Below are 12,462 nucleotides of genomic sequence, written 5' to 3'. Positions count from 1 at the left end.
CGGAGTTTGACAGTTTTTCAACGTTTGATTACTGTTATTTTCCGCATATATGTGGTATGTTTTTTGTTGAATTTTTTCAGTTTCTTTTTTCATTATTATTTTTTCTGCATATTTACTCGTTTCATCTATTTTTATTTTTGCATGTTAGTATTATTTTTTTAATATAATTTCATTATTTTGTTTTCGAAAACCATTATACAATGTTATTCTTTTTCTATCATTTTTTCTTCACTCATAAAATGAGTCAAATTTTTTATTTGTAAAATAATAATGTCAAATGTTTTTTAAACAAAGTAAAGCTGCGTTCAATATTTAAAAATTTTGTATTATTTATTTTATTTTATAACATTATAAACATATACATGCATTCGGTTATTAAACGATGGCTTGTTTGAATACAGTCAAATTTGTTCGATGTATACACTTGAAAAATAAATACAATAGTTTGTTTTCCCGTTGTCATCTGCTCTTGGGACATCGTAGTTTCCGTAAAAGTTCCCATGTTGTTATTAAAATTTTTAACATTGTTAACAGATATTAAACTATGTGGTTTCAGTCCATAAATCATATGAATCAATATCTATTTTTTTTTTTAGTACTTTTGTTTAACATTAAATGTTTATGTATATTTTCTATTGAAAATAAAGACACACAAAAAAAAAAACAAAATTATTAATAATTTAAAAAAACCTTAAAATATTCTCATATTCTCCATCTAAGCTCTTAATATCCTCTTCATCAACACTAAGTTTAAATAAAAATTCATATTTATCATCTTCCTTAGAATTTTCAAAATTATCACCCACTTTTGATAAAATTAAACTTCAGTCTTCTTTTAGCTTCGATGCGAATAAGGTATTAATTTTACTATGATGTGTTTTTTTTGCGTCTGTTACCACTTTTTTCAGCACTCACTGAACCGATTTCTTTCAACAATACGTTAAAAGATCACTAGTCGTACCTAGTGGAAGACATTACCCTCAAAAATTGAAAAAAAATTTCTCTTTATGAGTTAAAAAGATACTTAGGTCACATTCTCCATATAGACAATTAAAATAATTCATTCCTAATGTTTTTAAAGTATTTATAGCCAAATTAGGTTTGATATGATACTAGATCTTAAATTTTTTTTTTTTAATATTTAAGTACTCGTTTTTTAATAATTAGTAATTATCTCAAAAAAAAAAAATAGATAGAAAAAATCTAATTACAAATTTAGTTTCGGCGATAAATGTATGTATAAAAGTATATTCTAGTTGTTGATGTAAATTTCTTATAGACCAATTTGTTTATTCATAAGTAATAAATATATATTTTTTTAAATTATTACATCAAGCCCTTTAATTTTTAAACACGTTTGTCATACAAGTAATGAAAAATACAATTACTTTAATATTTTTTATAGTTTTTTCGTAAAAATAAAATATTAAATTATTGAATATCACTATAATATCAAATTTAACTACTACAATAAGTATTTATTCATGTTATACTTATAAATGAAAAAACTGGCAATCAGGAAATAATTACAGATAAGGTTATCTTATCTGCGATATAATTAAGAAAATGTTCGTGAGTTCATGTCGCTTTTGGATTAATCGCTCAATTTTTTTAAAATTAAACCCTATCTACAGATTTGCATTGAACCGTTTCTTATGATAGTGATTTTAATCAATGTTTGATATCATCTATACTTATCCTAACTATGCCACGTCCACACTGTGCTACTGTTTTTAAATAATCATTTGTTAGTAATAAATTTTGTAATGTTGGTTCCTCCGTTGATAACAATTAGTAACATGATGATAAATGTGTATACACACGCATATATATATATATATAAATATTCTAGTCCAAATAAAAAGAATAATACGAATTCAGATTAGATTTAGATTAGTGTAGGAAATCACAACAATAATAATAAATATTGCTTTGTATGCATAATTAGTGTTAAATGGAACTTGTCAAATACTTAATTAATTTTACTTCGGCTAATTCAATGCTGTTAAAGATGTTGTAAGTGATTTTAATGGAGTTCATATTAAAATATTAAGGACTTGTCTTAAAGTAAGTACTCTAGCTTAATATATTAAATATATTAATCGATAATAAATTTACCTTTTTTTAAATTTTCTATATTTCCTAGAACTTAAAATGTCTAAAGCTATTGATCTGTATGAATTTCTTTTGGAAGCAGAACTTCATCAGTATTATTCCGAGTTGAAAAATGATCTGAAAGTAACAAAAATAATAATTTAAGTTATTAATATCCATAAATTCTATAGAACTAACTTCCGAATTATTTTAGGTGATGACTGTTCCTCAAGTTAAGTTTGTTACGGAAGATGATCTGTATCAAATTGGAATGACAAAACCAGAAATAAGAAGATTAAAGAAATACTTCCAAAAACATTACCCTCAAAATTATTTTTCCAAATTTAAAAAGGTATTTTAATTTAAAAATGTTTTAGATAATTGAGTAAAATTTTTAAATAATTAATAAATAAATGATGTATTTAGTTGATAACATCAAAAGACACTAAAGATCAATGGAATGAATGTTCAGGTTCACAAGATTCATTAAAACCTATTTATGAAAAACGACCTCCAGCTCGTGTTCCCAATAAACACATTATTCCAGCTGATTCAATAACTATAAATAAAGAATTAGGAGTTGGCGAATTTGGAGTAGTACAACAGGGTGTTTGGACTAATGAAGGGGATAGAGTTAGTGTTAACTTTACTATTATATTAATTCTATTAATTGATTTGTTTAAAGTTTAGCTTTAGTTGTTATAGAGGTGGGTATGAACGCCTATGCATTCAGACTTATAGGTCCAATGTGCACACTTTTTGTTTAAAGTTTGATGCCTATTTTAGATTCAAGTTGCCATAAAATGTTTGAGTCGTGAACGAATGCAGAACAATCCTATCGAGTTTCTAAAAGAAGCTGCAATTATGCATAGTATTGATAATGAACACATTGTTAGATTATATGGAGTTGTTTTGGATACAGATGCATTAATGCTAGTAAATAACCAATTAAGAAATTGCTAAAAGAACTTTTATTGATTGAATTTTTTTAGGTTACAGAATTAGCTCCTCTTAGATCTTTATTAGAATGTTTGAAAGAACCAACACTTAGAGCAAGTTTCCCAGTTATGTCATTATGTGATTTTGCTACTCAAATATGTAATGGAATGCATTATTTAGAAACTAAAAGACTTATTCATAGGTAAACATCTTCTATATTTGAAAATCTTGTAAACAATTTGGTATATGTTAACAAATATATTTTTTCAAAAATACATAAGTACTTTTAAAATAAATTAGAAAATAAGGTAGAGATGGTGATTCCAAAGAAATCAATTTGTTTTTCTCTGTTTCTTAAAAAATATATTTTTTGTAACATATACTGATGTCATGATTAACTTTTCATTTATCTAGTAATTTTTTATATTTATAAAACATTTAAAATTTTCATGTAGAGATTTAGCTGCTAGAAATATTTTAGTATTTACAAAAAATAAAGTCAAAATATCAGATTTTGGTTTATCACGAGCTCTTGGTGTGGGTAAAGATTACTATCAAACAAATTTTAATGTTAATTTAAAACTACCAATCGCTTGGTAAGTTATATATTATTTGTTTTGATTTTAATTCACTGTATAATTATATAAAATAATTTTAATATAGGTGTGCACCAGAGTGTATAAGTTATTTACGGTTTACTTCAGCTTCTGATGTATGGGCTTATGGAGTTACATTATGGGAAATGTTCAGTTATGGTTTTCAACCCTGGGCAGCACTAACTGGACAACAAATACTTGAAGCTATAGATGAGCCAAATTTTCAGGTGTTTAAATTAATTTAAAAAATTAACATAGATTTTAATTTTTATTCCAAAAAATCTTTGGTGATGAATTGATTAAAATTGAGAGTACAAACAAATTTTAGTAGCTTTTTACAATTACATAATTTATTTGTTTATTCTAATATCTTTGATGTAATTAAATTTTTAAGTAATTTTTAGAGATTAGAACAGCCAGATTGTTGTCCAAAAGAGTATTTTAATGTCATGTCTAAATGCTGGCAACACGATCCTTTAAAACGACCACGTTTTTCCGAATTAGTAAATATTTTACTAGATGTGAGTGTTTTCTTTGAATTTGTTTAACTTTATTGAGAATTTTTATGACTTGTTAATTTAATTTTAGTGTAAACCAGAACAAGTACAAACTATAGTCAATTTTGAAGAAAAAAAACGAGATATGCTTCAATATTCCATAAAAGAAGTTATAACAGTACTTGATAAAACGTATGTGAAGTTAAATTATAAGTTTTAGTTTTGATTAATTATAGAAATATTTCATTATGATTATTATAGGCCTGGTGTACCAAACCTTTGGAAAGGAGTATTGTGTAATGGAAAAACGGGCTTGTTTAATCCATCAAACACTGTAGCCTATTTGGGCACTAATTTGCCATCTAATAGGAACTCTGAATTTAGTAGAAATGGTAATTTATTATTATTGTATTTTTATTTAAATATTGTAAACAAAAAAAGAAAACTATAAAAAAAAAAATTATAAATACAGAGCGATTTTTTTTATTATGAAAAACTTTAAATTTAACGATCAACTAAGTTAATTGATAAAATAATCACCTTTTATAAATATAAAAGTATTAAAAAAATACATATTTATGTATAAATGTGTGTGTGTATTTAGAATAACTAAATATTTACTACATTAAATTTGGATTACTTATGTTAATTATTAGAATAATGCAAAAATCAAGAATTTCAGATTTGCATACTTGATAATTTGTGAAACTAAGTTCGATTATTGTTCTTTTCTGTTCTGTAACTGTACTGATATTTTCCTTTTAAATTATACTTTTTTGCTTGACTTTTAATATGTTAAATTTTTGTCTTGTGTACTATTAATTAATATGGAGAAACTAACATTATAGAAAGGTTTTTAAATTGAGGTTTAAAAAGAAATTTTTACCATAATTATTTTGTTATATTAATTTGAATTAAATATTTTTTGTATAATGATAAAATATTTAAATGATTTTATATATTTTTATTTAGATTTAAAGTATTCATCTAGGCGTAGTAGTCGTTTAAGAATTGACATGATATCATGTCCACAAGGTGATGTTAAACATATGGGACATGTAGGTCTTGATGGAGCATATTTTGGAGATATTGAATTTATGAGTACAAATGCACCAAAAGTAATGACTAATTTGTCTATTCATTTTATTTTTTAAAATTACATTATATTTTGTTTGTTAGTATAATCATCTACCTCATCAAGTGGTTACACCTTATAAACCACAAGAAGACTGTGCTAGTGTTAGTGACTCTCCAAATTCAATCAAAACTTTTTCAGATCGTGCCCCATTGCTCAATAGCAATAAGACTGACACAAAAAAAAATGGTACTCAAATAATCTGATTTTTTATTTTAATCATTATTATTATTAACCTTATTTATATGATAAAAATTCTTTATAGATCTATCAACATGGTTAGAGAAAAATAGAATAGCTAAAATATTAACTGATCATGAGTACCATGAAATAAGTGATGAAGACACTGTTGCTGAAAGTCCTAGATTTGAAGTAAGATTACCTATAATTGAAGAAGAATGATTTAAATTATTTTTGTAAATAATTTTTTTTTTCAGAAAACATTTGATTTTGGTCCTAGTTTAACTGAAGAAATTGAAACAGAAATAAGTCAACGTTTAACTTCTTTTGATATAAGTACATATGGTATCAGTAATTATGCTGTATCACCACCAAGGTCGCCCTTAGATCCTCTTGACACAAATCATCGAAATGAATTGCGTGAAATAGCAGCTAATTTTGCTGCTGCTTGTAATTCTAAATCAAAAAAGAAACAAGCCACAGTAATTATTTTTGTTATTTAATCAAATGTTGTAGAAATAAAATAATAAAATAAGAATTATATTTGTAGGTTAAACCAATATCAGCATCTGATGAAAAAACCCTTGACTCAGCTATTGCTATGGCTAATGAGCTAGCTAACAGAACAATGGGATCAGATTTTAAACAACCCCTTAGTCATATACCTGACTCACCATCATCACCTAGTAAACATATGTTAACATTTAAATTTCCAAATCCCATTGTTTCTCTGACAAAACCACAGAAACATGAAGTAAAAACATTCACTGATGAAGCTGCTTCTATTCCAGATATTCAAGTATGATTCACTAAAAAAATGTATTATATCTTTTCCAAAATATAACTAACAAGTTTATGATATATTTTTCCTATTCCTTTTTAAAATTATTTATCAAAATTTCCATTTGCTTATAAAATTAGTCATGTAGTAGTTTGCAATCGTTTTCTTCTTTTATTAGTGCTGAATCATTATTAGATAATGCTCCATTTCGTTTACCTTTGTGGGATAAAGCTTCAACTGAATTTTATTTTGCACGCTCTAGAGAGTTGTTAACAAAAGAATCACCTAGTATAGGATCATTAGACTATATATCTTGCAATTCTATGAGATCTAATGAGCACTGCTCTAATTTAGATTCTACAGAAACATTAGTTGGGGAACAATATTCGTGTCCTAATTCGCCTAAATTTAGATCTAAAATCTCAATAGAAGTTTATAGAGCAAATACTTTACCATCTAGTAAAAATAAAGATAAAATAAGAAGAAGTTGGTCAGACTCTGATAGTAATCTGTATGAAGATATTCTTACAAAAAACCATTCTAATTTTCGTCTAATTGATGATGAAAATGGAGAGCTTTAAGTGTGCTTATTACTTTTATCTATCTTTCTTTTTTTGTTTATTGGGTGTTGTGCCATTATGAATAATTTAATAATAGCTTTTGATTATTTAAAAAAAATAGTAATATATACATGCTGACATTTCAACACATAATTTTTCAAGATAATTTATGACTCACTTAAGATTATTATTTGACCCTAATTGCGTACTATATGTAAAAAAATGTTTTTTAATGAACACAATATTACTGTTTTGTTTTAAGTAGTGATTTTAATTTACACTTTTTTATGCTGTCAAAAGATAGATTTCTATTTTATTTAATTTTAGAACATTTCAAACTTTTTCATTTTTAAAGCTACTTTCCATTGTTTTTTTAATTCTTTATTACTTGAGTTTATAATTTGTTTATTAATAAGTTATTGTAGATTAGTGTAATATTAGCATGTTTTGTGTTTATTTTTATTTGTTTTGTTTTTTATTTTCTTTATTCCTTTACTTTCCTTGTTGTGTCCTCTTCAATCTCATAGGGCTGTTTGACTGAAGAAGCTAAACTTGCATATAATGGATTAATTGAAAAACCAGCAACGGTTGATTGTGCACATTCTTTAAGAATGTTAAAAAAGAATCAAATTATCAAAACAAAATTAAAGCTGAATAAAATTGATTGCGGGTAATTTAATTTTAGTAAAATTAATTTTATCATGTTTTTTATATTTTTAAATTTCTGTTTTAAACTTTCACATTAAAACATATATTTTCTATAAAAATTAAATTATTTATATTTAGTGCCAATTAAATTAATATATTTAGTGTAAAAATGTTTTTTGTTGGATTATAGTATTGTATCTGAAGAAGATGAACATGATTCAAGTTGTAACTTAATACCTTTACCACCAAAAGATCCAAGAGCTGTTCAACAATTAACAGCTTCAAAGCCAAGACATCAGAGAAAATATCCATTAGTAATGCCAAATTCATCATCTCAACCATTAAACCAAGCTAACGATCAACAAACAGTTAACTCACAAAATACAAGTAAAATTTGAAATAAATTAATCTTTTAAAGATGTATAAATTTATATTCTGTTTTAGATTTTAAAATAATTGAATCAATTGAGGAAAACACTGTTCAAAATCAAAAGTAATTCACCCAAACAATTTATTTCAAAAAAAAATTGTTCAACATATTTTTTTTATTTTAATAGTGTTACTGAAGTGAGCTTTGATGAGCAAATAGCTTTGGAATTAGATGCACTAGATAATTTAGAAATTAATGAATCACCAGTAACTGAGCAACAAATCATAACATTCCAAAAAACGGAAGAGGCTCATGTGTCTACAAATGAAGCTCACAATAATTTACCTGAGGAATTTGATAGAAAGAATATTGATAGTGATGAAGTTCGAATTATGATTAAAGTCCTTGGACCAAAAGTAAGCCATTACATTTTAAATTTAATTAACAATAAAATGTTATTGATCTATATTATTAGTTATAATCACTACTTTGATACATTTTGTTTGTTATTATATCTTTATTCTTTTTACTTATAGATATCAAGTGAAAAATGCTCCGATATGTTGAAAATTGCAAGCTGGGATGTACATCATGCAATTAAGTTAGTTAAACTTGAAGCTGCTTTGGAAGTTGAAGGACACTCTAATATAGATTACAATGTTTGCCTGGTAGCATTAGAAAGTGCTAATTGGGATATAGTAAAAGCTGCTAATGGAATTATTAATAACAATGTTGTAACAATTAATAACCGGGGTATTTTAGTTTAAGTTCTAACTGTGCCAAATTATTTATGCAATATTAATTAAGTATACTATATAGTACTATAGTAATATAGTTGTATTTATCTTTAAAAATGCTATAGGAATGATGACTTGCCAATTATCGATAAGACTTCTTTTTTGGACTAATTTATATATTTTTTAAATTATTTTTATATTTTTAACAAAAATGTCTTGTTCCTACTTCACTTTTACTTTACGTTATGTGTTCAATAAAAAAATTTTTGTACTATGGTAAAATGTATACAATCAGAAAAATTTTTTTATATAAATATTACATTTTTTAAACAATTATCTATATGAAAAATTTATCTAACTTTATGTATAAGTTTGTATTAGCTTTATATTTTTATACTTAACTAATATTAAACATTATTTATTATAATGCTTTGTACATAATTTGGTTTAATTAATTTTTAAGAAATTGATCGTACAACATGATTATCCATAGAATATTGTTGATAATTTGCTATTTTTCTTGTTCTATTTCAAATCCCTTGATAAACGGTAGACCTATTCCAACTTTCATTTGATATGATATGTAATCCTCACCAAAAAAATTCAATAAAGTCATTTCTTCATAGTTAATCCTCTCATTGAAAAATGTCCAGCTAGCTAACGCATATGCAATAACACATATTGGATTAATCATAACAATCTAAAATTTATTTAATATTATTATAAAAAAATTGTTGAAACTTGAAGAAATAAAATGAAAAAAAATATATTTTACTTGAGTCCCAATACTCCAATAAAACCAACCCACATAGCTGGGATGTCTAACCCACGAGTACACACCATGAGTTATAAGTTTATGAGTTTGTGTTTTTTCATTTTGAACTAAATGGGTGAAATTATCTCTGGCTGTCCAAATAGCAGTTTTTCGTAGTGTTTCACCAAATATACATAATATTATTCCCATATAACTTATTGAGTGTAATGATTTTATTTCTGTAAATCATATTATTAGAATAAGAAATTGAGATTTCATAAGTAAAAAAAAACTAACCAGGTAAGAAATAATACCATGCTAAATATTCAAACCAACTAGTTAAGGCTGCAATACCATATGCAACACTATGGTTTAACATGAATGATGATGTTGTTAAAGTTTTTGGATTACAAATGGCAATGCTAAGAAATTCGGAATAATGAAACAAAGCCATGATACATACATACCTAAAAAACAATTTAATGAAAAATCATATGACATAATTTTGTTAATAGTACATCACAATTTTGTAATTAGAGAAATTAAACTTAAATAATATATATATATATTATAATATCCATCTACTTATAATCAAAGATTTATTTATTTATTTTTGAATCTACCATAAGCTTTTTAAGTTTATTTTTTTTCCAAACTAATAATCATATTTTCTTGATTTTTAAAAATCAAAAAGTATAAAAAATTATATTAATATAGTATTGATAGTTAATTTACTTAAGTGTAATGTCTAAGTTTTTACACAAGTAATTAAACTTTCAGAGACTTCATCTTTAAAAGAAAAAAAAACTGTAGTACAGTGGGGTCATGATACAGTACATATGTGGCATAGTTAGGACAAGTATAGATGATATCTGACAGTGATTAAAATCACTATCATAATAAATGCTTCGTTCCAAATCTGTAGATAGTGAGAATTAAAAAAATAATATTGTTAAGATTAATATGCAGTCAGGAAATTGTATAATTACTATTTACTATAAATTTATCAGAAAAGCTCAATATTTTTTTGCATTTTTATTGTAATCGATTTACATAGCAACACATTACCAAAAAATTTGGAATATTATAGAATTATAGTAATACACATAAATAAAGTTAAAAAATTAATAAATTACAAAGTAAAATTATTTAATTTTGCAGTTGAAACCTATTATCATATCAAACCTAATTAGACAGTAAATACTTTAAAAACATTAGAAATGAATAATTTTAATTGTCTATATTGAAAATGTGGGCTAAGTAATTTTTTAATTGTTAAAATGGAAATTTTTAAACTAGATAATGGTTGTGATCATTTGATGTATCATTTAAAAAAAAATGATCAAGTGAAAGCTGAGAAAATAAATGAGTCACAAAAAAAATTACATAGTAAAATAATTTTAATATGGATAAAAAATTTCTTTAAACGAGGGGAGACAACAGTGTTGGGGTCCTTGATATTTATTTAAGTTATTGAATCTAAATGAGATAAAAATCAAATGAGTTAAAAAATTTTTTCTAATTCAAAAACTTTTGTAAGGTATTTTAAAATAAAATAAAATACAAAATCTAAAATTTTAACACAAAGATAGCATATTGTTGAATACAGTAGCCATTTTTACCATGAGGACAAAATAAAGTTTGAAATTTTTTTTTTCCATATTAAAGTACACTAAATAAGCTTTAATTTAAGATATATATAAAAGTGTCATTATTACGGAAAACTTTAAAAGTAAAGTTAAAAAAGTTCTCATTTACATCCCCCTCTGTAGATAGGTTTATCTTAAGTATTTATAAGAAAAAAATTGTATTGATCCATATATTTTTCAACAAGTTATGGCAGTTTTAAGAAAAAAAAATTTTTTAAATGTCGAAAATTAATGATTTTTCAATTTGTCATCTTTTTAAAGATTTTCCTTATTTACGGGAAACAAGGGAAATTTTTTCAATTTTTGAGGGTAATGTTTTTGACTAGATACAATTTGTGATCTTTTGACGTATTTTTGACAGAAACCAGTTTAGTGAGGGTTGAAAAAAAAGGTGGTACAGACACAAAAATTCACATCATAGTAAAATTAATACCTTCTCAGATTCGAATTGAAGCTAATATATATGATAACTTTTTTTACTCATTGCTTATTGGGAAAACATATATATTATTTTGGAAGCACCAATATAGGATAAACATAGAATATTAAAAATAATTATTTAATTGATAAGTAAAATTACAAATAAATAATAAACATTTAGGGATGATTTAAAAGTTTTAAGACTATTTTCTTTATTATTATGGCTTTAATTTTTGGGTCCAATTTAAGATTATTGTATTATATTAAAATTGAATTAATTACCATCCAAAAGGCTTCCATACAGAAGTTGATAAAACAGAAATTATAATACCAGCAGCTAATATTAAGCCCAACAAGAGAGCTTGAGCACATATCTAAATAAATAAACATTTTATTAACAAAATGATGAAACATATTAATGCAGTATTAGCAAGTACTTACTTTGTACACAATATCTCTATTTATTATTCTTACTAAAACATGGGTCAATAATGTATAAATAATAAATAAATGAAGTAAATTTATTTCTTTATTAAATAAATAAATGGGAAGTGAGTAGGTTTTCAATATTAATATAAAAGAAAATGACAATCCCAATAGAAATCCATAAATGCTCACTATTCTCAGTTTAGAAATCATTTTTATTTTCTTAAATGGATATTCGAATTCTTTGATATAATATTTTATGCACACGCATTATACAAAAAAATTAATAACAAAATGATTACAGCGATTTTTAAATAAATAAAAGAAAATTTAATATTTGTCTCATTTTGTAAAGTGAAATACTACATAATACATAATTTGGTAAATTTAAGCAATACATTTATTGTAATAATTTAAACAAAAAGTAATTTGGAATTAAAATTGTTATAGAATTAACGATCCTACTGTGTATTTTAAAATAAGCAATCTTGTAATTTATAAGCAACTCAAAAAAATATTTTAACGAAGTGCCTGATTTCATATCATCCATCCATATCAATTTTTAATAAATTATTAAATGTAAAAGTTATTATCATCTATTATCATCTAATAAACTATTATCATAACTCAATACTAATGTATATATTTCACCCTTGCAACCGGCAGCTGTTCATAA

At 24.5% G+C, this 12,462-nt stretch overlaps 2 protein-coding genes across 4 annotated transcripts; one reads left to right on the top strand and one right to left on the bottom strand.

Moving 5' to 3' along the window:
• Positions 1-1,803: 1,803 nt before the first annotated feature.
• Positions 1,804-8,713, top strand: LOC126902870 (activated Cdc42 kinase-like). Of its 2 annotated transcripts, XM_050680531.1 has the most exons (21): positions 1,821-2,067; positions 2,147-2,238; positions 2,309-2,446; positions 2,521-2,727; positions 2,881-3,030; positions 3,087-3,235; positions 3,489-3,629; positions 3,697-3,856; positions 4,034-4,150; positions 4,218-4,318; positions 4,388-4,518; positions 5,099-5,244; positions 5,306-5,450; positions 5,527-5,633; positions 5,699-5,923; positions 5,992-6,240; positions 7,310-7,452; positions 7,621-7,817; positions 7,875-7,923; positions 7,988-8,216; positions 8,337-8,713. In XM_050680531.1, the coding sequence occupies exons 2-21, from the start codon at positions 2,155-2,157 to the stop codon at positions 8,565-8,567; spliced, it is 3,099 nt and encodes a 1,032-aa protein (XP_050536488.1). In that variant the 5' UTR covers positions 1,821-2,067; positions 2,147-2,154; the 3' UTR covers positions 8,568-8,713. The 2 variants fall into 2 exon arrangements, with proteins under 2 accessions (XP_050536489.1, XP_050536488.1); XM_050680532.1 differs by lacking the exons at positions 7,621-7,817; positions 7,875-7,923; positions 7,988-8,216; positions 8,337-8,713 and having other exon boundaries at positions 1,804-2,067; positions 6,363-7,391.
• A 199-nt stretch (positions 8,714-8,912) lies between these two features.
• On the bottom strand, positions 8,913-12,351 carry LOC126902873 (protein-S-isoprenylcysteine O-methyltransferase). 2 transcript variants are annotated; one of them, XM_050680537.1, is made up of 6 exons: positions 12,252-12,351; positions 11,802-11,833; positions 11,643-11,734; positions 9,589-9,758; positions 9,313-9,530; positions 8,913-9,237 (listed from the first exon to the last, which is right to left on the bottom strand). In XM_050680537.1, the coding sequence occupies exons 1-6, from the start codon at positions 12,334-12,336 to the stop codon at positions 9,049-9,051; spliced, it is 786 nt and encodes a 261-aa protein (XP_050536494.1). In that variant the 5' UTR covers positions 12,337-12,351; the 3' UTR covers positions 8,913-9,048. The 2 variants fall into 2 exon arrangements, with proteins under 2 accessions (XP_050536494.1, XP_050536493.1); XM_050680536.1 differs by lacking the exon at positions 12,252-12,351 and having other exon boundaries at positions 11,802-12,229.
• Between the last annotated feature and the right edge of the window lie 111 nt (positions 12,352-12,462).

Source organism: Daktulosphaira vitifoliae, unplaced genomic scaffold (assembly GCF_025091365.1).
Source record: "Daktulosphaira vitifoliae isolate Bord-2020 unplaced genomic scaffold, ASM2509136v1 Scaffold_3, whole genome shotgun sequence".
In the NCBI taxonomy this organism is placed as follows: domain Eukaryota; kingdom Metazoa; phylum Arthropoda; class Insecta; order Hemiptera; family Phylloxeridae; genus Daktulosphaira; species Daktulosphaira vitifoliae.
This window is presented reverse-complemented; position numbering and strand designations above follow the sequence as displayed.

What these genes read in the sequence shown, in the direction of transcription:
- LOC126902870 (XM_050680531.1), top strand. Translation starts at nt 2,155, where the DNA reads ATGTCTAAAGCTATTGATCTGTATGAATTTCTTTTGGAAGCAGAACTT. An exon ending in CTCTGAATTTAGTAGAAATG is followed by an intron (nt 4,519 to 5,098) that starts GTAATTTATTAT and finishes ATTTTTATTTAG; the next exon opens with ATTTAAAGTATTCATCTAGG. An exon ending in GACTGACACAAAAAAAAATG is followed by an intron (nt 5,451 to 5,526) that starts GTACTCAAATAA and finishes AATTCTTTATAG; the next exon opens with ATCTATCAACATGGTTAGAG.
- LOC126902873 (XM_050680536.1), bottom strand. Translation starts at nt 11,999, where the DNA reads ATGATTTCTAAACTGAGAATAGTGAGCATTTATGGATTTCTATTGGGA. An exon ending in ATAGAGATATTGTGTACAAA is followed by an intron (nt 11,735 to 11,801) that starts GTAAGTACTTGC and finishes TTATTTATTTAG; the next exon opens with ATATGTGCTCAAGCTCTCTT. An exon ending in ATGGTATTATTTCTTACCTG is followed by an intron (nt 9,531 to 9,588) that starts GTTAGTTTTTTT and finishes TATGATTTACAG; the next exon opens with AAATAAAATCATTACACTCA.